This window comes from Sturnus vulgaris, chromosome 2, assembly GCF_052056855.1.
Source record: "Sturnus vulgaris isolate bStuVul1 chromosome 2, bStuVul1.hap1, whole genome shotgun sequence".
Classification (NCBI taxonomy): domain Eukaryota; kingdom Metazoa; phylum Chordata; class Aves; order Passeriformes; family Sturnidae; genus Sturnus; species Sturnus vulgaris.
The window spans coordinates 104533873-104557029 of NC_142244.1; the positions used below are offsets into that span (position 1 = coordinate 104533873).

At 39.7% G+C, this 23157-nt stretch overlaps 1 protein-coding gene across 2 annotated transcripts in view; it reads right to left on the reverse strand.

Moving 5' to 3' along the window:
• The window catches only part of RPS6KA3 (ribosomal protein S6 kinase A3), a 76118-nt gene extending 64075 nt beyond the window's left edge, over positions 1 to 12043 (reverse strand). Inside the window, exon 1 of one of the 2 annotated variants that reach the window (XM_088160264.1) lies at positions 11852 to 12043. In XM_088160264.1, coding sequence (XP_088016390.1) covers positions 11852 to 11923 — 72 coding nt within the window. In that variant the 5' untranslated portion in view covers positions 11924 to 12043. The remainder of the gene's footprint in view (positions 1 to 11851) is intronic. The other variant, XM_088160263.1, reaches the window with a different exon arrangement.
• Between the last annotated feature and the right edge of the window lie 11114 nt (positions 12044 to 23157).

Consider the following 23157-nt stretch of genomic DNA (forward strand, 5'->3'; position numbering starts at 1 on the left):
TATATAGATAGTTACCTTTTAGATGTCAGAAAGCCAATAAAAGGTGCTCAGAAATTCAGAGATTTTACCTTCATTCCACACCTTCCTTCCCACTACTCAGTTTTTCAGCAGAATTCTTCAGAACCTTCCTAGCATTCTTCTGTAACAACTTCTGATTAATAGAATCTTCTGCCTTGCATATGGCTAGAGGACAGTCTTTCATATGTAACAGACTAAATCCTAACCACTTATGAATTTTAATTTTCAAATATTTCAAGCACACAATGTCCAATCAGATGATTACCAGCTCTCAACTTGTCTCCTGAGCTTTTTTTCTTTTTTTTTTCCCTGGAAGATGCAGCTGGAAAAAGCTAAATTATAGGAATTATGTATTTCCCAAATACAACACAGGTGAGTTGGGTTTTTTTGAGGTGGTGTTTGTTTAGGTTGGTTTGTTTATTTTCTGGTTTTGTTTAGGTGGCTGAGCTTTCTGTCTTTCTAGTGCAGACACCTGGCACACAGTAGCCTCATATTCCCTGGCTTCAGGAATATACTAGAGATTTCTGGCATGACTCTGATCTACTTTAAAAGTCATCTTTCCATGATGGAGGACTAGTAAGAAATCAGTGGCATGTGCTATACATTACTACAGCAGTGAATATAATTTTTAAAAGCTGTCTCAGTTAAGAGCAGTCAATACAACCTTCGATCTGTACCTCAAAGGGTAATTTGGTAAGATGATTCTCCAAAAAGCCCACATTCCCCATATTGTAATATCTTTTATTTATAGTGTACAGGCAGTGAATATTGTATTGTACTATCCTGCCTTAAGATAAATAAGAAGTTGATATTATCAAAGAGAAGACCAGAAAAATACCAGCTTAGCTAAGTAACAGAAATGAGTGTTTTTAATAGATGTTTAAGGGAAACATATTGAGTATACATATATCATTACTATCGAGGCCACAAGTCACATACTTCCCCTTTTCTCCAATTTATGACATAAATTCACATTTGTATTTTAGCTACACATCTCTACACTCTCTTTATGCTATAGGACAGCTTCCTTCAAGAGAAAAAAAAAAAAAAAAGAAAAAAAATCAGTAGAACAAATAAAATAATTGACTTTAGCTGGAAGGGAGGAGTCTATAATGTCCTAACAACAACAATGGCTAAACTCTGAGGCCTAAAACAGGGCAATTTGTATATCAAAACCATGTGCTCTACACTGACTCCATTCCACATGCAGACTTTTAGAAATGCTGATTCCTCCTACAATAGTCATCCTGCAAAGTAATAATGTACATTAACTGCAGATTAAATAAGAATTTACTACACAGTAAGTTTAAGTTTTCACATTTACTATTTTAAGACAACTGAAACTAGTTGGAAGTGAAAACCATTCTCAGAAACTTCAGACAAGCCTCCCTTCAAAGACAAAAAGGCAAGACCAACCTCTGCTTTCAAAAAGGTTCTAATCTTCAACCTCACTGACTTTCTCAACAGTCAACCAGAAAAACCACAGCAAACTTCTGCAAAACAAATAAACTGTTTTGCACAATCTGGTTTTCCTGTTTAATCCTGCACTCTTTACAGTTACTTTTCAGCTTAACTCAAGCAATACACTCAAAGCACGCTCACTGGAACTCGGAACAAACTCAAGGAATCAGCATGAACACCATGCAGTCATGTCTGAGCCAGAGCACTGGATTAGCAAGATCTTTTTAAACAGGTCTACCCAAGCAATGATTATGCTAAGGGAATCACCGGATGGTAGAACCAGTTTTTCTCAGAACAGTCCGAGCCATGTAAGGTAAAGAAGAATATGTATAGATGATTTATGGTTTGCTGGTATATACCATTAAATGGAAAGCAGCTGTGTATTCAGAAAGGTTACAAAGCATACAGCCTTTCTTAGGAGTTAAAAAATAAAGCCCAAAGGTTACTGTTGAAAATGGCACTATTGAAACCAGTGTGGAGTGAGGAGGCCAGCAGCATGCTTAAGACTTGAGCAAGTGAAACGTTTTGTTTTGCTGGGCATAGACTCCCTCTAGTACTTAAGAAGCACCAAGGGCATGCCTCGATGTCATAACAGACTGGGAGTAGATATAACAGGCTGATGAATACAGACTAAGAGAAGGCTGAATAATCTTTCACATTCTCAGATTAGTCTAATTCAAAAGACAGAGAGACTCTAGACCTTGATGATTCTTCAGGTGCTCTCTTCCCATAGCAGGACAACTAAGTAAGCAGAATTGATCCAAGATCTGGCTATTCCCAGTACTCTGGTTCCAAAAAGAAAACGTATTTCAGAGAGCAACACAAAAGAAAAATAAGAAAAATAAGAGAAAACGTCCAGAGAAAAATTCTACTTACACTTGAACATCAATAATCAATTTCTGCCAGGTAAAGGAGGGTGCACATCCCTTATAAAGGCAACCTACAAAATGGTCTTCCAATCCCCTCTGATTCAATTTCCTATTCTGTTTTTCAGTGCAAAAAGTCATGTTAATTAACGTACAAAATTTGTTTACCTAAAGCTTTTAAACTTGTTGCCATATCTCACTAAATTAGGAGAAATCAATACCTAAACACAGCTGGGTTCCAGCAGTTTTCCTGAAGGCACACGGACAGGAACACAAAGAGCCTACAGGCTCTCTACTAGGTATAAAGCAGACAGACACCAGGGAATCTTTATCAGGCAGCTGGTACATGGATGTCCTCCTTATGATCTGACAGAACATCTGACACAAAAGTCAATGTATCATCAATATTTCTAGCAATCAAAAATTACAGGTTTCAACCCCCTGAACTCTCAGGATGTAAGAACTCTTAGGAATTTCCTAGCAGAAGGACAGTTTAAAGAAAAGTTTTTTAAAATTCAAATTATTTCAAATCTGGACCAGTAATGCACATCCATAAAAAAAACCACACTGAAGGGATGATGAGGTCATAAGTAGTGTCATATGTTAAGGTACTGGCATCAAGAAAACACGGTCATACCAAACCCTTTGTAAAAAAGTATTACACCATGAAATGTAGCCCACATCCCCCTACAATCAATTAACCACTTCCTTTGAAGCACTGAATATCCTGCACTTTACATACTACAGTTATACATTGATCTGCAAGTCATAATGCCACTTTTTTTTTCTAATTGTGGTTCCAACATTTACTGCAAGAAATCCAATTCGTCTCAGAACTCTGGTAAAACTCACCTGCACAATAAACTTAATGCTTTTCACATCTACCTTTCCGATTAGCACTGGATCCAGATGGGCAGTTTTGTATGTACAATACAGCACCTAGCATCCATAAACACAATTAGGACTTAGCAATCTGGGGCAGGATATCTTGTTTTAATAATAATGCCAGGTAACCATTATTCCCACTACAGTGTTTTTTACATGTATCCCAACCATATCAATTAAAATATTAAATGAGTGAATCATTGTGTGTCCTATTGTACTAATTTTTCCTGTTTTCCCCTTAGTTTCATCAATAATATGATAGATAATACACACTTGAAGTTTCTAGATTTAGTTTTGCATCTCCATTCCTACATTCTGTTGGCAAATCAAAGTTCCACTGTTTTGAACCTACCTTGCTAAAAATTTTGTTCTTTTCTACAGTCTAAAAGGATTTTTCTTCTGAAGGGCATTATGTTTACCCTTAAACCTTCTTTGATATTATACACCTTCTTCCACCCCCAGAATATCTCTCCTTTGCATTTAGACTATTGTTAGACTATTTCAGGATGTTTAAGTATTCTTTCTGGTAAATATTTTAACTTTTTTCCTCAACTATGTCTGTCAGCTATTTAAAAAACCCTTATGAAACTGATATTAATTATATTTTTTTGAATAATTCTTCTGCCATTAAACTCAACATTTCCTAATTATCAATACTGGAATAGAGCATACAAATTAGTAAGTAGTCCTTATACTATTAATGGAGCTTAGTAGACTTGACAACTATTGGCTTTTCCATGCAATTGGTGCCTTGTAGCAGAACCATAAAACTCAGCAAAGACAAAAAAATGTTATATTCTTAGACTTAGCAATTAATCAAGACTTAACAAGAGTTAAATCAAGAATTAAACTGTATATCAGTGCAGAATGATGCTTTGAGGACACAAGTAAGCAAAAAGAGGTAAGACATCTGAATCAGACCCTTTACAAATTGTTATGTGGAAGTTTTAACATGCCAATGAGTAACACAGGTAAAGCTTCTCTCAGGTAACTCCTAGTTGTCAACTACCAAAACTTCCAGACTTACCTAACAACTGCAGTTATTGGATTTAAACACATGAGAACTTCCAGTATTATTTATTAATTAGTCATTAAAACACTGGGTGTATATATAGACCCGAGCTCTTCCTCTCTGGTGTTTCCAAGGGACTCTCAACTGACAAAGCCCAGGAACCATGAGGTCTTTGGGGAGAGTAAAGCTGTGACAATACTGGCTTGTTTCAAAGCAGCACAGAATGCAGCATTCCCACTGAACCACCTGTAACAAATCTGCCACAAGACCGTGTGGAGCCACATTCGGTAAAAAACTTTCCAACTGTGCACACTGAAACTTGCTATTCTAAGCAGCAATGAGCTACCCTGAGAAATAATTTGTAGGTCTGCAAAAAAATACTTGAAAATAGACTAAGAGGACCTTAAGAGGTCATCCGATCTATCTCCATGCACCAAAGCATGATCAGCTATTCCTACAATACTGCTCACAAGACATTTATGTCTAAGCCCTTCTTAAATCTTCAGGAGTTTTCACAATCTATTCCAGTGCTTAAATAAAATATAAGGCTTTAATAGGATCTGAATTAATGACTTGTGCCCTAACTTCTGAGCTGTGAAGCCACACAGATCCAAAGCACTTACCTAAATCCTGACCCGATTAAAATTTACTAGATGTAAATAGCAGAAGTGAGCCTAGATCTTAGACTTCTCTGGCTGTTCTCTTATAGCACTTATCCAAAACATTTTGCATATACTGTTAGAAATAGTACATGTAAGTATTAAAAACTCATTATTAAAAAATTCCACGAGTATTTTTTATATAAAGCTTTGTTTAGTCATGTCCCATGAATTTCACATAATTTATTCTCAATTTTATTGTCTAAGGTGACAGACTTCTTCCTTTGCTGAGTATTAAAAGAAACAACAGGATGTTGAAACTTGCCTCTCTGTAGACAATCTCAGATAAAAGCCATTAACTTGCAAATCATTTAAGTACAAAGCCAAACTTCTTTAAGTTAGTATACTTGGGCAACTTTAACTATGGGATTTCGTAAACCCTATCTACTTTGCCACCTTCTTCCTATCTAGTATGACTCAAGAGTATAGTTTAACAATATAGAAAAGCAATCCCCTTTCCTGCACTGCAAGGCTTTCCTTGGCTGGCATTTGTCCAGCACTGTGCCAAATCACATTAGAAAAGAATAGTAAAAAGGTTTGCAGCTCTCAGGAAGTTTAATTCTCTGAATTAACTCATCTTGAAGTCAAACAAGTGCCATAACATTACTCAAGATGCTGTACGTATACTGTTATAAAATCTTTGTCTTGGACAGGCAGTCTATGTAGCTAAAGCAAGCTCCAAATCATGTGTGTCATGTGTTCACAAAAAAAAACAAACCCAAACCAACCAACGAACAACCCAAGAAAATAAGAAAAAGACAGGGAAGAGAAAGTCTCGTTTAGCTTCCTACCTGTAAAATGGATGGGCAGTAAATTATTACACTTAACACAGAAATTCAGCAGCCTTAGTAAAACAAAGCATCTAATCTCTGTTCATCTGCTCCAAAGAGGAAGAAAAAATATAAACGTTAGAAATCACCTGCCTCAATATATCCAACCACTGCTGCAGACCTGAAAATAGAAGAAATTCCTTCTGCTTGCACACATAATCTTAAGAGTGACTCTGGCACCTGAGAGTGTACAAATCTTATTACCAAGGCTGCATCTGCATGAGAAGGCAAGTGCACCTGACCTTCCCTGCCTCCTGCAGTCCCAGGAAATGCCCTGTGCCTTCCTGGGCTCCTGCCAAAGGACTGGAGGCACGCAGGGAGGACGTGCCAGGCCCTTCCCCTATGAGCAGGGGCAGCACAGCACGGCTGTGCGCTGCCGTTCCCTGTGCTGCACACACAGGTTTTCAGATGAGAGCTGGTTTCTCAGAATGCATGATAAATTCAAAGAGTGAAATTGAATACTGCAGTCAACTAAAGCATTACTCTTTACACTTATTTTAAAATTTACTATTTTGATACATTCTGCTAAGAAGAGAGAATAAGCTCTGGTACAACTTCACTATTTTCTAAAATTCAGGATTTCTGAAGTGACTATATAACACAAGTCAGCTACAGGAAGACAGGAGGAGAAAGAATCCCCATGAAGCTAAAAGCATGGTTTCACAAGTAAGTCTAAGTTCTAACAGTAACTAATTTTGGAAAACATATTATGCAAGAAATAATTCAAATAATATTTACATCCCAAAACCACCACCTTTTGAATTTGCAGGACAAAGAGAGTTTTATTTTTCAAAGCTATGTATTGTTGGATATTTAAAATCACAAAATACTATTTCTTCACATCATCTACATATAGCTAAGCACGTTTCAATAAATTAATGCTTGGATTAAATTATTTAAATTTTCTTTTAACATTTATTTTAATTTAAACTTAGAAGCTGTCAAGAAACAGACCTAGACGACAACAACTTATTTTTAAGATACATACTCATACACAATTGAATGGCTTCACTGAATAAATTAATTATTATTTTTAAAAAATGGTAGCAGATTTCCTCCAAAAATAGTTAAGTGGAGCATTAAGCATACCACAGAGGTTTCTTGCATCAAAGGCAACATATGGTAAATCTTACTGATAGGAATGAACTAGCAGTAACTTTGTGGTCAAGGCACTGGAGTAGGTCCCAAGAAATTAGAGTTCATGTAGTTCTAGAAGAGACTCCATGAATGATGCTAGATGGGGTCACTAAGCTGTTGAGACTCATTTTCCCATCTGTTACATAGGATTTTTTTTCTCCCCTCTATTTCCAATGGGTGAGGCATTCCATCTTATTTCAGTGAATAAGATAAGCAGTGAATAAGTGAATAAGCAGAATGGTATCACATATGCAAGCATATAGCACAGCAACTGTGGTACTCAGCCCATTTTGCCCAAACTTAAAAGTTTCCTGAAGGGATTCTAACTTTTTCCAGTTTTACTGATTAAATTGAAAGTCATCAAGATTGAAAAAAAAATAAAAAAAAAAAATCAATTCTACAAATCCACTCTGGCCTGAAAAACTGCTCAAAAGTTTCACTATTGGAATATGGCTATGGCTATATCTGTTGAAAAAAAGAACCCAAACAAATAAAAGCCCCAAACCCAAAACAAAACACTTCCTCCAACCAAGGGCCACAGAAAAAAAACCACAACTCCAAAACAGTATCTTGAATAAGTTCTTAAAGCTGATTGATCTGCCAACTGCCAAGATCAGTCAACACACAAAGCTAATATTTTTGATGTGCAGAAATAATTAAACGCCCACCTCAGTCTATGTATCATTGTGACTTTAAATCAAGCATTTCAAATGACAAACAACTACAGTCAGTGTGACAGACCACAACCAATTCAAAGAAAACAGACACGCCTTTAAATGTGTCAATCTGCTTACATCTACTTTCTGTTACATGTCCCAGCTGGGGCAAGAAATATTGCCTACACTACAACAAACAAAACAATAACAAGATAAGAACTGCTAATGTAATAAGAAAACCAACAAAACCATTTAAAGAAGTTAAAACTCAACACCTTTACAAAGGAAACCAAAAGATGCAGAGAGCATACAGTAATGCTGTTGAATTCAACAAAGTAAAGCTCCTGCCTTCTCCTGCCTCACTCAGCTGACCACAGGACATCATTACTATGTCATGGAGTAGGATTCACTGAAAAACAAAGCAGGTAAAATGGTACTAATAAGGATATAAAAAATCTGAACATGCACCCCCCCCCAACACTTTTCATGCAGATGATGGGTTTCTCAAGACAGTATATACATATATATAAGATCTGTTATGTACCGCAGCTGTTTGTGGAATATGGTGGATACTACTTATTTAGATAAGAATTAAATTTCCAATTCCCATTTTTAACTCAGGACAAGAAAACGTCACCCCCAAATCAGTGAAAAATTCAGACTTCAGAACGCACTGTTGCTGACAGCAGTTATGTGTGAGAAGTGACAGCTTCTTTTGTGGTGAACATAATTTTGTCTATAATGGAGAGACAATGGATAGTCTTCAAAATCCCCACAGACCAGTCCATTTAGGTGATTCCACTTTGGCTTTAACTATTTATCTCTGTTGGCTATACCAGAAATGACTGTAAATATAGCCTTTGTTCCTGTGGAAGACAACACTGATTACAAAGTACAGACTGTGAAGAGACAGTCACAATCACAGTCTCAAGGCTACAGGTGGCAATCTAAAAAATTTCAGCTTCCAGACCAGAAATATATATTGACATAGAGAATGCCACACTGACAATCAGAATGAAATTACAAAGCAAAATTTACATTATACTAGTTTCTTTAAAGTATCAGCATGACTATTAAATGCTAGCACCCCTTGTCTCATGCAAAGTTCAAATAATCTTGGACACAGAATATAAACCAAAGAAATTTGTGAAGGAAGATTCATACCATCTATTTAGACGCCTGAACAAGTGACCATAAACCCTGTCAAGACCAGTGGAAAAAAAAAAAAAAGAACTTTCTCCACAGCCAATTTGGAGCACCTAAATTAAAACTCATAACTATAGCTGTCACAAGTGCTTCCCAGAAAGCCTAGCAAATGGCATCTCCTTATGATGCCAGCTCTTTCAACATACTGATGTCCAAAATTTAGCTGCCATAACTGTATTCATTCTCCTCCAGTTGATACTAATATGCATAACTGGGAGTACAGATGAAAGGATCAGGCTAGTTATTCAAGCTTTCTAATGCAAACTCAAATCATCAATACTTAATTTGCTCGAAAGCAGATGACTTGCAATAACAGACATATTCTCACCATGATAAACAAACCTATGCTTGTTATGAATCCTGAGTAGACACTGAGTCAATAAGAGACAGCATCATTCCAAAAGCTTTAAAGGCGCTGTGATTTACAACATGAAACTGAAACTACACATATTATACAGACAAAATATTTTAAAAATAGCATAAAGCTTTACACATTGAAAAAAGCTGTCAGAGATGCAATGTGGGATCATTGACCTATTTGCACCTGTAGAAACAGAAGTCGTGAAAATTATTTTTTAAAATCATAAAGCCACATTTTATCTAAAAAATGTTGTCTGCTTTATTTTTTAAGAAAGACTATATTCTACTGTTCTGCACACCTAAGTTACAGCAGCTGTTTGTGATAACTACACTTCCAAACTAAAGCTATTTAAAGGTATTCAGCTGTTTAGACACAGTATCCTTCTCCTAAATTTGTTCACCCATCACAGAATATCACCTCCTTGGTGGTACCACTGTAACCACAGGACTGTACTGGGAAACAAATGAAAAATCAAGTCAAATAAAAACTTCATAAGTCGTTAAGACAATAGAAGTGTCTGAGCTGAGTTTTAGAGCTCAAAAATTTGTAATTCCATATGCGGACAATACAGTGTTACAAGAACTATGTCAGCAGATCTGAGAGGTTAGCAGAAACACTTCACTCAGAGTTACAGCTAAAGACATCATTAGTATCAAACTATGACTGAAATCACAATAAGTTTCAGGCAAACGGAAGAATATTTTTGCCCAAGGATACTCTTGCAGAATAGGGTCTGTAATTAGGATATTGCTATGCTACAGATAAACACAACTCATGCAAATCAAAAATCTAAGTTATGTATTTAGGTCACTTGTCTATGTATTTGAATTATCTTATCTATTTTTATTAAAATAGCTTTTCTCATCTAGTCATTTCATGTAAGCAACATTTCTAAGTAAGTTTTTCCTTTCGAGTGTCATCTGAGAAGCTTTTGCAGGTGCAGCCTGGTCTTTTCAAGAACTGTTTATTCTAGACTAGGGCCTTGGAGTGCAAACCTGTCAGTTCACACTGTTTCGTGTTTTATTAGTGGTCCTAGGCATTTTTTGGAGATAAACTACTGTAGACTCATGTCAATATAAAAGTTTAATTATTTTTAAGGAAGTGATAAAATACACTTTTTTCAAGAAGATATGACAGCAATTTAAAAACAAATGGTGTCTCAAATACACTAAAACAAGTGAAAGTATAATCATGCATATAGACACATTGCAAATAACAATCTTTCTACCTATCTAGCATATGTACTATGAAGTTAGACCGCATGCAGTTAGCATCAAAGACTAAAGCAACAGTTCTTTTCTCTAAATGATTAATCTACGTGTTTTCCCATACCACCTTCTGCCCCACCCTCAAGCATCACACTACTATTGTAGTTACTCCCAATTTAAAATCATCTAAGATCACTATTCCAGAAGCCAGTGAATAACTAGCACGAATTTAAAACTAACTACAGTACCTGGCAAGAATTTAAAAGATGTATGTGCCTGTCAGATCTGAACTGTAGGTTCTTCTGACTCCCTGAGATACAGTGATTTTCAGCAGAGGGATGACAAGACAGAGATCAAAAGGATAAATCCTGATACTGCAGAAACTCTGCATTGGTCTCTCTTTGTTCCTTTCACTAAGGAGAGAGTTCTAACCTTGCGACTAATTGTTGTGAGCTGGCCTGGGTCCACACCGTTCCACATCAGCATCACTTGAAGCAGCCTGGCTGCGTATCAGCTGGAGCCGATTCAGGTCGAAGCTGCACTGTCAGAAGCAGCTTTTTCTTTTCAGATGGAATCTGGTCACAAAGTGGCAAACACACGGAGGGCTACTAGGGACTCCCGGAGCAAGCACAACAGACTGTGTAGGTGCAGTGTTTACATAGCTCCAAACCAACAGGAGCAGGAAAAAAATTAAAATAGCTGAAAGCTTCTATGGCCTCGCTTGCAAGTGACTCTAATTTCCAGCCGCTCTCATTATTCCAGCCTAGGAAAGCTGACACGCGTCCTGCCTAACAAGAACAGGCACAACACGCACTCCCCGCTACCACAGCGGGAAACCCACACTGCGCGGCACCCCGGGGATGTTCCCGGCAACGCCGCCGAGCACAAAGCTTCACCCATGCTTCACCACCCTTCACGTCCTTGCGGTTTCCCAAATGCTTGCGAAACTGTCGGCAACTCCATCCTGCCGAGGTAAGGGGGCAGCGGCACCCGGCGGGGACCCACACGGGGAGCGGCAGCAAAGCGAGGGCACCGGGCAAGGCGAGGGCACCGGGCAAGGCGAGGGCACCGGGCAAGGCGAGGGCACCGGGCAAGGCGAGGGCAGGCCTGGCGCTCCTGCCCTCCCCGAGCAGCGCCAGCGGAGGCGGCGGGGCCGCCCTGGGAAAGGAAACTCGCCGTGACAGTAACCAGACACCGCGCTGGAACAAAAGCGCCCGAGCCGGCGGCCACAGCGGAGGCAGGTTACTCCCTCCCGGGAACGGGGCGGAAGGGGAGGGAGCGCGCCGGGAGCAGCCCGGTCCCGGGAAACACGCCCTGAGCCCAGCGCGGGCGGGGGAGTCCCGGCCGGTGCCGGCCGTGAGTCAGTGCCCCGGAGAGGCAGCGGCGTGCAGGGGCCGGCGCTCGCCGCGTCCCCCCCGCCGGGCCGCTGCCCGCCCCGACACCCCGCGGCGGGAAACTCTGCCCATCCCCTGAGCGACGGCGGCACCGGGACTCCCGGTCCCATCCTCTCTTCACAACTTTCCCCACAGCACCCCCCCCGCCCGCCTCGTACCTCGGTGCTGCTTTCGGCCGTGCTCTCCACAGCCATCTTCTGCCAAGGGTCTGCCAACTGCGCCAGGGGCATCTTCCCCGTCCGGCTCCCGCAGCCTCCGCGCTCCGCGTTCCCGCTACCCGGCGGGGGCGGCCAGGCAGGCAGCGAGCGCTGCGGAGGGCACGGGACAACCCGGCTGGCTCCGGCGGCGGCTCCTGCGGCGACTGCTGCCCGCTGCCGCCGCCGCGGTGCGCCCGTCCCTCCCCCGCGCCCTCCCCGCTGCCGGGCGGGGCCGCGCTGCCGCCCTCCCCCGGCCCGGCCCGGCTTCCGCTCACGACATGGCGGCGGCCCCGGCCCGACCGCGCCTGCGCCCGGCGGCCCCGAGCGGCGCCGAGCTCTGCGCCCAGTGCCCGTGAGGGGCCGAGCCCTCAGCGCCGGCGGGGCGGGCCCGGGCCCACGGAGAGAGGCTGTGGGGAATGGGAGATGCGGGGAGTTTGTTTCACAAACAAGCGCGGAGGGACAAGTCGAGAGGCGGGTGAGATGTGGTGTGCAGAATATAATTAGGCAAAGAGGGAAAGGAATTTGTTTTTGTAGCAACACCGTTTAAGTAGTAGTTGGACTGCGTGAGTAGGAGTTGCCTCGAAGCAGGAAAGTCATACTTCCACAGGCCGAGAGACATGAAGATAAAGCTGTCAAAAAAAAACCCCACAGGTTCCAAAAACTGCCCTTATTTTACTTTTTATTCTCAGCTGCTAGCTAATACACAAACACGTAACCCGAGACCCACTCGAGCCTATGGGGTGTTACATGTTTCTCCTAAAATGCTAAGCACTGTCATAAACACCCATCGTTTTGCAACGTTAGATGGTTTGGCTGATGCTGAAGAATCCTTGAATCCTTGAAACATGAGACCAGCAACAGAAGGTGAGCGAGCTCTGGTGTCAGGCTTCTTGCTTCAAACTTTCCAGAACGGTTTGAGAAGGCCACTTCGACAGCCCCCACTGCCCCGAGCATTTCTAGATTTTGACAGGTCACATGATTTGTTCCATCCTTTATAAAAGTTAACATTCTTTAAATATTTGGAAGGTTTTGTGGAGTGGGAGGAATGGCAACAGTGCTAGTAATTAAAAATGTGTCTGCGTGCGGACACTGCTGCTTCTGTTTCTGCTTGGTATCATTTTTGATCCCACTTTATATTCATGTAAGCAGAAATACCTATCTACAAAGAGGAACAAAGGAGTGGATAGGCAGTTGCTCATAAGGAATCCGTCTTCAGCTGGTCCTACAGCGACTTCCATATCTGGAGTAAAAGGTCACAGTAGAATGATCACCTGAAGCCAGAAGCAGATGTGCCCTCCCCTTGTTCACTGCAGTTCAGTCTGGCCCTTGCATTGGCCTCTCTTTTGAAGGGATGCAATTGCTTGTGCTATCATGTGGCGAGTTATACCAGGGAGCAGGTCCACATGAAAACTTACCCTACCCTTTTTAACCTTCTGTTGTCCTCAAAAAAACCCACCAGCTGACCTGCTCTATTAAAGACTGAAGAGGAATTGGGAGTGCTTCTTTCCAATGTGGTCAGTTTGCAGAACTCTGGCTAGTTAATGGTATGAAATTTGGAACAAGGTGATAGAAAACAGTTAATACAGTAGTGTTTAGCAGCCTTTATGCTTAGTATAATAATGTTTGCATTATATTAGTCATAATACAACGAATAATTTTTCGTAGTCTGATCAGCACAAGGTCACTTCAATCTCAGACTGGATGCTGAAATGTTGGACATAAAACTCATTTTTTATAGCAGTCATACATTATGTGGTTGACACAAAAATCAGGACTTTAAAGAAATCCCTGAGTTCATGTAAAAATTCATGATGTTATAAAAAATCTTACCTCACATCCCTCTGGAAATACAAGTTTCTATTCCCCCACAGGGATATTTCACTTGACTTTATCAAAGCTCATGCATTTTTACCTGCATCAACTACTGTTAGGTACATACATCTGAGACGTGCCATTAAGCAGAAGAACCTGAGAACTAAAATATGACAATCACAATAAGAAAACTACACCAAACCTGAGCTTGCATTTCACATAGTTAAGCAAGTCCCTCTTTATAAAAAACTTCCTTCCTCTAACAAAAAAACTTCATTATCTCTTTTCCTTTCATAGTTGTCTAGTCCTTTCTTGCCATAGGTACATATTCTAAATTACTTGTTTGAATTTAAAATTTTTTTTAGAAGGGGAAAGGGGTCATAGTTTGGTTATCATTTCTGAGTTTTTTACATGGATCCTCTTTTGTCCTTCCCTGTATGCATCTTACAAATCCAAAATAAAACAAGGGCAAAGATCTTCTGCACTAGCAGGTAAGAGGGCTGCAAACAATAGGAATCTGACCTTTTCTCAGGCACTGAAATACAGAGAGTAGGTAGAAGTGTGCCATTTTATTGTTCAGGGGTTTCAGTATTATCACACCACACATTTAAATTTTATAAAACGGAAAGCTGCATCAAGATTTTAATAGGAGCTACTATGCAAGAACAGACTTCATGGCAAGAAAATCGTCTGGAAAGTGTCTCCATAGGGAAGACAAACATATCAGTTAATCTCGGGGAGATGCGGGGGATTCTGACTTTCAAATCCTGCTAAGCTCAGAGTTGGATCATCCTCCTAGCAAGAGGTAAGATGCTGAAGATATTTTGCCTCAAGACAGTCGCTCCTATTTTTCATTCCTTTTGTCTCAGGCCAAAATAAGGTATTTCTTTCACCTGTGGCAGCAGACCTCTCCTTTTACCCTCTCCCTCTAGGCACAGCTATCTCTGCTTGACTGCAGTCACTGCTAATAACTGTCTGTCACCAGACTCCGTTGTGGGCGTTGATTTCACCTTTGCATAAGTGGTTGCAATCGTGGTGCATCCACATGGATGTTTTATATGCATTGCAAAATTTGATCACGTTTGTTAGGAAAAGGGTAGCATATGGCACTGAAATGACAGTGCTGTATAAAATTCCATTAACTTGTCATATGAATTAGGTGGGCCAACCATGCTGCACCATTTTTTTCCTCTTGTTTCTAACAAACCTCACTAAAATGTCACTTGATTGCAAGGAAGACATCAGCTTAATAGTACTTACCTGTCTTTTCCCACAGGCAGCCTCTTAATACATATGTGGCAGAAATTAGTGAAGCTTGCTTATGCTTGGTGGTATCTAATGCTTTCCTTAGATTTGAAGTAGTACCTACTTACTCTTTGTAACTAGTGCAGAATTATTTGCAGAGTTAGTAAATCACCATAGTCATGCCCCCCAAAATGGTAAGTATAAAGCAAAATTAGTTTACTAATATTACCATCAGAATAATATTTGTGAACTTGAACTTGCATTTTTAAAATATGCATAAAAGCAGGGGGAAAACCAAATGAAACTATGGCAACAAACCCCACAATCTGACACTCACCTACGAAGTCTAGTACTGGATTAGGTAGGAATTATGATGCAGTATCTACTGAATAGAATATGAAACAGTAAATACAGTGCAGAAGTGTGAAATTTGGTTTCAAGTGTTATGACCTGAGGTGTATAATTTGAATTTAATGCACAGGAAAATATGCAGAAGGTACTGTCCAAATTTATATGGGAAAAAGCCTCCAAGAAGTTAAGACAATGCTGTTTATTTGTATAGCTAATAGACAGAGTCTCTTACTCTCAAGACACTTGGATTCAATTCCTAGCAGAGCACAAAGGACAATTGTGTAATTTAGTCAGTCACTTCATATAGATGAGATTCAACTAAGGAGACTTAGTCTTTCTTCATGATCTTTTCCAAAGTGTGATGAGGCTTTGATTGGAGAAGCATAAATCCATCCTGCCAAAATAAACTAAGAAGACCTTAGTACCAGTTAGAATTGGTTGCTCTGTGCTCTAGGTGCAGACACAAAGAACATCTTCTTAACCTCATTGGGATATTGAAAGGATGGTTTCAGTGATGTTTGGAAAGCTGACAAAGACCAGGGGAAGAGAGACAAAGTGCTGCAAGAAGTTTCCAGCTGGTGTGAGTTGTCATAGCAGAGACACCAGAAGGATTTTCTGTACAAATCAGAGTTATAATCAATAACTAGAAAGGGGAGAACTGAAATGAATGTGTATTGTGTATTAAGATTTAACCTGACCTTTCAAAAAACATCTGCTGAAGGGTGCTTTCACCAATACAGGCCCCTGGATGATGGAATCATACAGGAATGCAAACATTTCCTGCATTTTCGTCTGGCAGTCTCTTCTTTGAAGTTCAAATCCTGCAAGTGTAGTAGATGTGATAATGACAATAAGAATGCTTCTAAATCCTATGTATGTTAGAGATACACTATCTGACTCACTGCTTAAAACTGTAGCTTTTCTGGATGCAAGTATGTTTACATAAAATTGCACTGAAAGGGTAAAGCATAATGCATCAGGCTCGATGGAATTACTTATCCAAGTTTTATCTGTGGTCACTGTGCTAGCAGGAAATAATTGTGCCTGTGGTTTCTACATCCTGAGTGGAAATCTGGAATTCAATAAAATATGGTCTCATTACAGCATACCTGTCTCCAACATATGTTCTCATTTTAGTGTTTCTGTACATACACATAGATCAGATTTATCTTCTGAATGACAAAATTTATCCTGTTCACCACAGAGTATAAGAAACCTCTTGCTGAGCTTTGAAATCTTACATGGAAACCTGCTGTAAAATACTGAACGCAAGTTGTCACCCCTTTGCAGTGGAACATTGAGAAGCAGATTAGAATTTCAGACTGTGGTATTTTGAGACAAAAAGGAAATGGTAGAGTATGAACAAGCATCAGTGTTTGAGGGTCAGGGTTCTCTTGAGTTAAATGCAACACAAGATAGCTGTTCACAAAAAAACCCCAACAAAAACCAACCAACCCACCAAACAAAATGAAAACAAAAACCCAAAACCAAAAACAGTGGTGATAGAGGTAGAATATGATGTTATATTATACAATATAGCAATATATCAATAAAAAACTCATCAGCTTCACAAATCATTGCTATAAAACACACGAGGTCTAGAGGAGGCCACAGCATTATTTATGCTCCCTACCTCCCCTATATCTAGGAATTTAAACGTCACAGACAATTTTATTATTGTTATCAAATTAGGTCTGATTTAAAGAGCCTACTGACCAGCAAAGCCTAGTTTATCTCACTTTTTTGCTATTTAGCCTTACTACCTAAATTTCCTGATTTTATGCCCTCTCAATTAAATAGTGCCTTGGTCTCTTTAAAAGCTACTTACCAAATCGACTCTGACAACCTTACTCTTCACTTCCTTTTACAGATTATCCAACATCTCTTAGCTAAGAATCCCTTTTAAATCTAGAAAGCTTTACTTTCTCTTTACTGGCCCTTAATTATACTGAACAGGATTCTCCAGCCTGAGCTAACAGCTGTTCTTTATCCCACCTGACAACACCTGATGCTCATTCCTAGTAGTATGGGGATAGTTTCTAAAATATGTGGTGTTGAAGTGATCATACCTAAAAATAGAGTTTGTTACCTCTACTGGTTTGAAAGATCCATGTATTCTCTCAAGACAGTTCACTTGCTTTTCCATCAGCATCTCACCTTTGTGCCTTGCCTTTTGCCCTGTGAAGAATGAAGCATGAGCATGTCCAAAAAATGTTCTCCTGTGATCAATAAAACTTGTTAAATCATCAGATGTAAATATAAGGATCGTAATTGTGTACATTGCACAAGAGGCTGTGTAGAGGTGATATTTTCCTCAGCTCCCTGTATGAGCCCTGGGCCTCTCTGTGATTCAGTGAAATGATGGATTCACACTCCTATGTGCTGTCTATATATGAAAAAGGAACTTCACTAATGACTGACTTACCCTGAAGTGTTTCTTCAGCACTCAGTATTGGCTGGGAGCTATCAAACTCCAAAGCATACTGGCACCCTTCCTTGTGTCCCATGAGTGATTTTACTGGTGAGAAGGTGCCTTCTCTAAGTATGGATGTTTTACATCCCCAGCACATTGCAATGACACAGTTCCACAGTGAGTGCACATTTCTATCCCCCTAAGTCAGCGGTTACTGAAGGGAAGCATGAATGTGATGGAAGACAGCTCTATAAGCATTATCTGGAAGCAGTGAAGAGAAATATGTTAGATGAAACAACCCTGTTCTTCCCATATCTCACTCTGCCCCAGTTGTGTTGACCCACTTTGTCCTATTTGATGGAGCAAAGACATGCTCAAGGCCTTGTTCCAGAGTCACAACCTGGTCAAAAGGAGTAGCAGGATGAGGAGGCAGCAGCATTTATCCTACACTGCAGAGCAGCTGAATACTGTGTTAAGATGTAGTTCCTTATTTAGAGCTTTAGTGTTGCAAAATGGTATATATGCGACAGGTGAGTCAGAAACTGTAAAGTCTGTGCTGTCTGATACCTGTTGGAGGTTCTGGGCTTGAGCTAATGGGTGGTATGGACTTGATCTATACTAGATGGGCAAGATACTGGAGGAGGGGATATTGGAAAAAATTTTTGGCTTGTTCATCATTCTTCAGTAAGTGCTAAGGAAGGTAATATAAGATGTAGGATAAAATGGAGAGGGAATGCTGAGAATAGAAGATGGCTTTTTAAACAGGGAAAAGAGCAGAACAGTTTTAAAGAGCATAAGGAGTGGTTGTGTCTTGTATGTGAATAGCCAGTTAAATCTATATATACTTGAGTCAATATTTAGTGAATCACAGGAAATGGTAAAGGCTGTTGTGTTAACAGTGATGAGCCAGAGCGATGCTCTAAACATTTGTAGAAATCTGTCAGTATTTTCTTTTTTAAAGTCACTTGATACAAGATTAATGAAACAAACAACCATTCAGTGTCTCATTAACTGTTACAACTGGATAAAATCTCCAGTGGCTTAGCTTAATGCCTGCAGTAAGAAGTGAATTTTCAGCTCATGAATGGACCAATAAGTTAATAGAGTTTTAGGTATTACATCACCACATATAGTAGAAAGGATTAAATGAGTTGTCAGGATTATATTCTTTCTCTTCTGATTCACTTTCAGCAAAACTGAAACTTTTCCTGACTTCAAAGAAGCTATTTTAAAAATCACAATTTTCAGAAAGGAATGACGTTATTTTGCCTGCTTCATCAGAATGAGTGCTCCTCTGCTGTGCACAAACAAGCTGCTTGCCCTAGTTGAACAAAAGCTACGATGAGGGCTTTGATCAGTGTTGACAGTGTTCCTGCAGTATTTCAGTGCCTCATTCCTTTTTGCTTTCTAGAACCACTACTAATGACGTTGGTTAAGAGAGAATGTAAATTGCAATAAGATGGCCGTCTCCAGAGACTGCTGAATTGGTCTGTTGCAAGGCTTCCTTAATTATTAATTTCATTACTACAGATTTTTTCTTTTTTTTGGTTTAATAGTTTTTCAGGACAAAGAGATTCTTTATTAGCTTCTTAAATCACTACTCATCTGTATGACAAAATTTGTACACTTAAGTCTACAGAAACACCTTTTAAATTTATGACATATCATGTCATGAATGTTCTTGTCTGAAGTGTGACATTCCACACTGGGTTTATTTTTTCCTTGGAGACAAGTAGGAAGTCTGTCACTAATTTCCTTCCAGCCAGCTCTGACTGCCTCTTCTCAGTCTTTTTATTCCTCTGTTCATTTCTTCTCCATTTTGTCTTCTGAAGGCAGACATGGTTTTCTTAACTTCATTCTCATGTTTCTTTCAAGGTATTCTTCATCTTTCTCATGCAGCTTAAGGCTGGCACAAGGCAGAAGATTGCCTGCTCTCTTTGCATTATATTAAGTGGATCTGAGGTGCCCACTCACCTCATGTACATCTATTTCCTCGCTTACTATGACTTCTCTTTCCTGCCCAGTCATCATTATTTTTTAATTATCTGTGTATTTTATGTGGTGCATCCAAAACTTTGCTTCCCCTTCTCTCAAGAACTTCTCGCTGCACAAGAAACCAACCTCTCTAATCCTTCTTGTCAAGTCATCAGCTTTTCACTAAATCATGTACCTCCAGGAACTGCATATTGGCAGTTCAGCATTTCCTTCCTGTCTGTTGCCAATGCCAAGAGTTGCAGTCCTGTTGCTGCAAAGTTCTCATCACCTCACATCTCATCACTCACTGACACAGCCAGGCTACTCCCGTCTCCCTCGACACTTCCACACTTCGACTTCTTTCTGCTTCTTACTCAGGTTCAGCCTCATAGCTTGGTAGAACTCTGTCTTGGCTTATTTCTTCATTTTCTCCTTTATTTTGTTCACAGGCCTGTATTCTCATGCATCTTCTTTTCTAGTCCTCAGCCTCATGCATTTTTTATGTCACTCTGCTTCAGGCTTTTCCTGTAGAAAGAGGCCTGCTTTTCCCTAAATCCCCTCGAGTCTCCCTGTATCCACCTTAACAGTGTCTCTCAGCTGCTGTCCCAGAAAATCTTTTTTTTCCAAGTTAGAAAACTCTTCAAAGCACAGTTCTTGTACTGCGCTTGAAAAGCAGAAGCTTTTCCACCTCCACTTTAAAAGAAAGCAATGCAGTTGAGAGAGAGAGGTATTTTTGCAGATTTAGAGCCACATTCTGTACTCCCCTCAGGGCTCACAGGTTGGGCATCTGAAGACTGACAGATTTCATATAAGGTCACTTTTGAACATTCTGGAAAATGGTTTAGACTCTTCTCTGGTTTATTTAGATGCAATTCTAAAGTATTGGAGGACTTGTTCCCATTTCATACAAGCCTAAAATTGCCTTAAACCTTATGTTTTGGTGCTTCCTAAGGAAAGAAAGAAAAATGTTTTATATGGTTACAAGCTTTTGAAAAATGCATGTATACTTTTAAACACAGAATGACAATAGCAAAAGGTACCTAACTTGAGGGAAGGCGTGCAATGCAAATGTATTAGGAGTAGGCATGAGTAAAAAGTTTCCCTTTCTCACTTACATGCTTCTCCTTTACTGGTGCTGTAGAGTCTGAAAATAGCTCTGCTCTCAGTGATGTCATCACCATTAGAGGCATGCTGTCAGCTTAATTTATTTTCTGACTTCAACAAGGGAAATAGAATCTGACTGCTGACTCACTTGTTAGGTCTGAAGTGAGAAGTTATGCTTATTTCATCTATTTTGGCCACGAGTTTGGATCTTTAAATATCCCCCTTCTTTGTAGCAGTACAGGTACTCCTATTCATGAAAGAAAATGGAAATGAAGACTGAAATAATTTTGCACTTTGTTATCATACAGAAGATGTTGTCAGAAGCAGGAATAAATAAGTTTTTTGCAGACTTGTCCTGAAGAGTTTTCTCCTTCTATACCAGGCCACAGTGTTGGTCTAGTTGTTGGTTGTCTGGGATAGTTGAATTGCTACCTTCACCTCAGCTGACACAGTGCCAGTGGTGTCAGCAAGCAATGGTTTGGCTGCAGATCTACTGCTCAGATCCTTTTATTTTTCCTTCCTGGCCTGCCTCAAAATACCTCTGCAAGCTAAAGTGAAAACGTCTTGTGGAAAGTGAGTGTGCAAATGGACCCTCTTTTGTCCATTTTATGATCTTTTTTTTCCATGTAGCTGCGAGATTGAGCAGAATTGCTCTTGCTCACAAAGAATATTTTTGATTTCTACATGACATATTTTATGCACATTATAGGGGAAAAAAAGTTGCAGTTTAGTTTGGACGAACAAAGTAGCAGCAAATGCAGGCTTTTCCTGACAGCATACTTTTTTTGGCTCTCCTTTTGTATGTAATTATCCAGGGGTCACATCCTTTGCTGGCAGCAGATGAAAGAAGCTCTTGCTTTTCTGACCACTTTGCATTTTCAGGGATGCCACTGACTTGCCTAAGCAGAATGGAGTTGTGTCCATAATCAAAAGATAGGGTATATTTGAATGCAATGAATGGCTCTATATATTCAGAGCAAGGAAGAACACACACATGAAGTAAGAATAAGCAAAAATACAGAGATTGTTTAATTTGTGTGTTTTTCCTCAGGATGTTTAAGTAGCATTGCCTTAGTTTCACTTTATTTTTCTGTAAGCCTTAGAAGTTATTTCATATCAGATCTAATATAATTTTCTGCCTTTAGCTTGTTTGCTTTTAGTTTCTCCTTCTAAGGTTTAGGTTGGAAGCTGCTCCTTACTTGTTTTTCACCCTTTTGTTAGGATTCAGAAGAAAAACATGGCATATTTCTAAGTTCTCTAAATTAACGGACTCAATGAATAATTTTTTTATTTGTCACACTTTTACTCATGTGTGTGCATTTATGTAGGAAAAAATTAAAGGAATTCTAGAAATTGACATCACAAGAACACTAATAATACTCGCAGAATCCCAGAATTACAGAATCACAGAATAGTTGGAGTTGGAAGGGACCACAGTGTGTGGTCATCTGGTCCAACCCTCCTGCTAAAGCAAGTTCACCTAGATCTGGCTGCACAGGATTGTGCCCAGGCAAGTTTTAAATATCACCAGAGAAGGAGATATTCCAGTGCCTTGTCAGCCTCAAAGCAGAAGTCAAGGTAGACAACATCCACTGTTCTTCCCTCGTCTACCTGGCCAGTTGTGCCATACAAGGATATTGGATTGGTCAAGAGTGTTTTCCTCTTGGTGAATCCACTCTTTGGGAAGTCTCCCCTTAGACGTTAATTTCAATTGTAGAATGTACTTTCTTATAAACAAACTGCAAACTAATGGCAACATTTAATTTAAATATGAGGTACATGGAAAGGTAATCTCTTCCAAATGAGAATATTTTGTGATTCTCTGATTCTCTAATGTACTAACACAGTAAAACAATGTATAGAATTATTTTCCTGTTGAAAGCATAAGCATAATTCAAATAAATACCTACAGGAGCAAAAATCAATCTGACTCTTAAACTTTTATTTTAAAATGGGACAGTTCATCCAGTTCATAGAGGATTGCTGCATAGCATCCTTTGACTTAGGAGTTTTCAACCCAGCTTTCTGGTATAACATCATGCATTTAAAGGACATGTGAAGAACTTTAATTTACAGAACCAAAATGTCAATTTCCGTGCTGTGTCATAGACTGGGAGGGACTTCATCTCACATCCCACAGTGGCATCTACAAGGTTCATGTTTAGTCTTGCTTTTAGCTCTCCACACAGTTTGATGAATTCTCTACATAAACTGCTCTGCATCCTGGAAAACAGCTTATACTCATAGCTTTCAAAAGGCAAGGACCAATCAAATCTCATGGAAGTTTTGTTTGACAAAGAACTAAGTAAACTTTAGATAGAAACCTCAGGTTCTGACCCAGAGAAAGATCAAGTGAGTAATTCTTTAC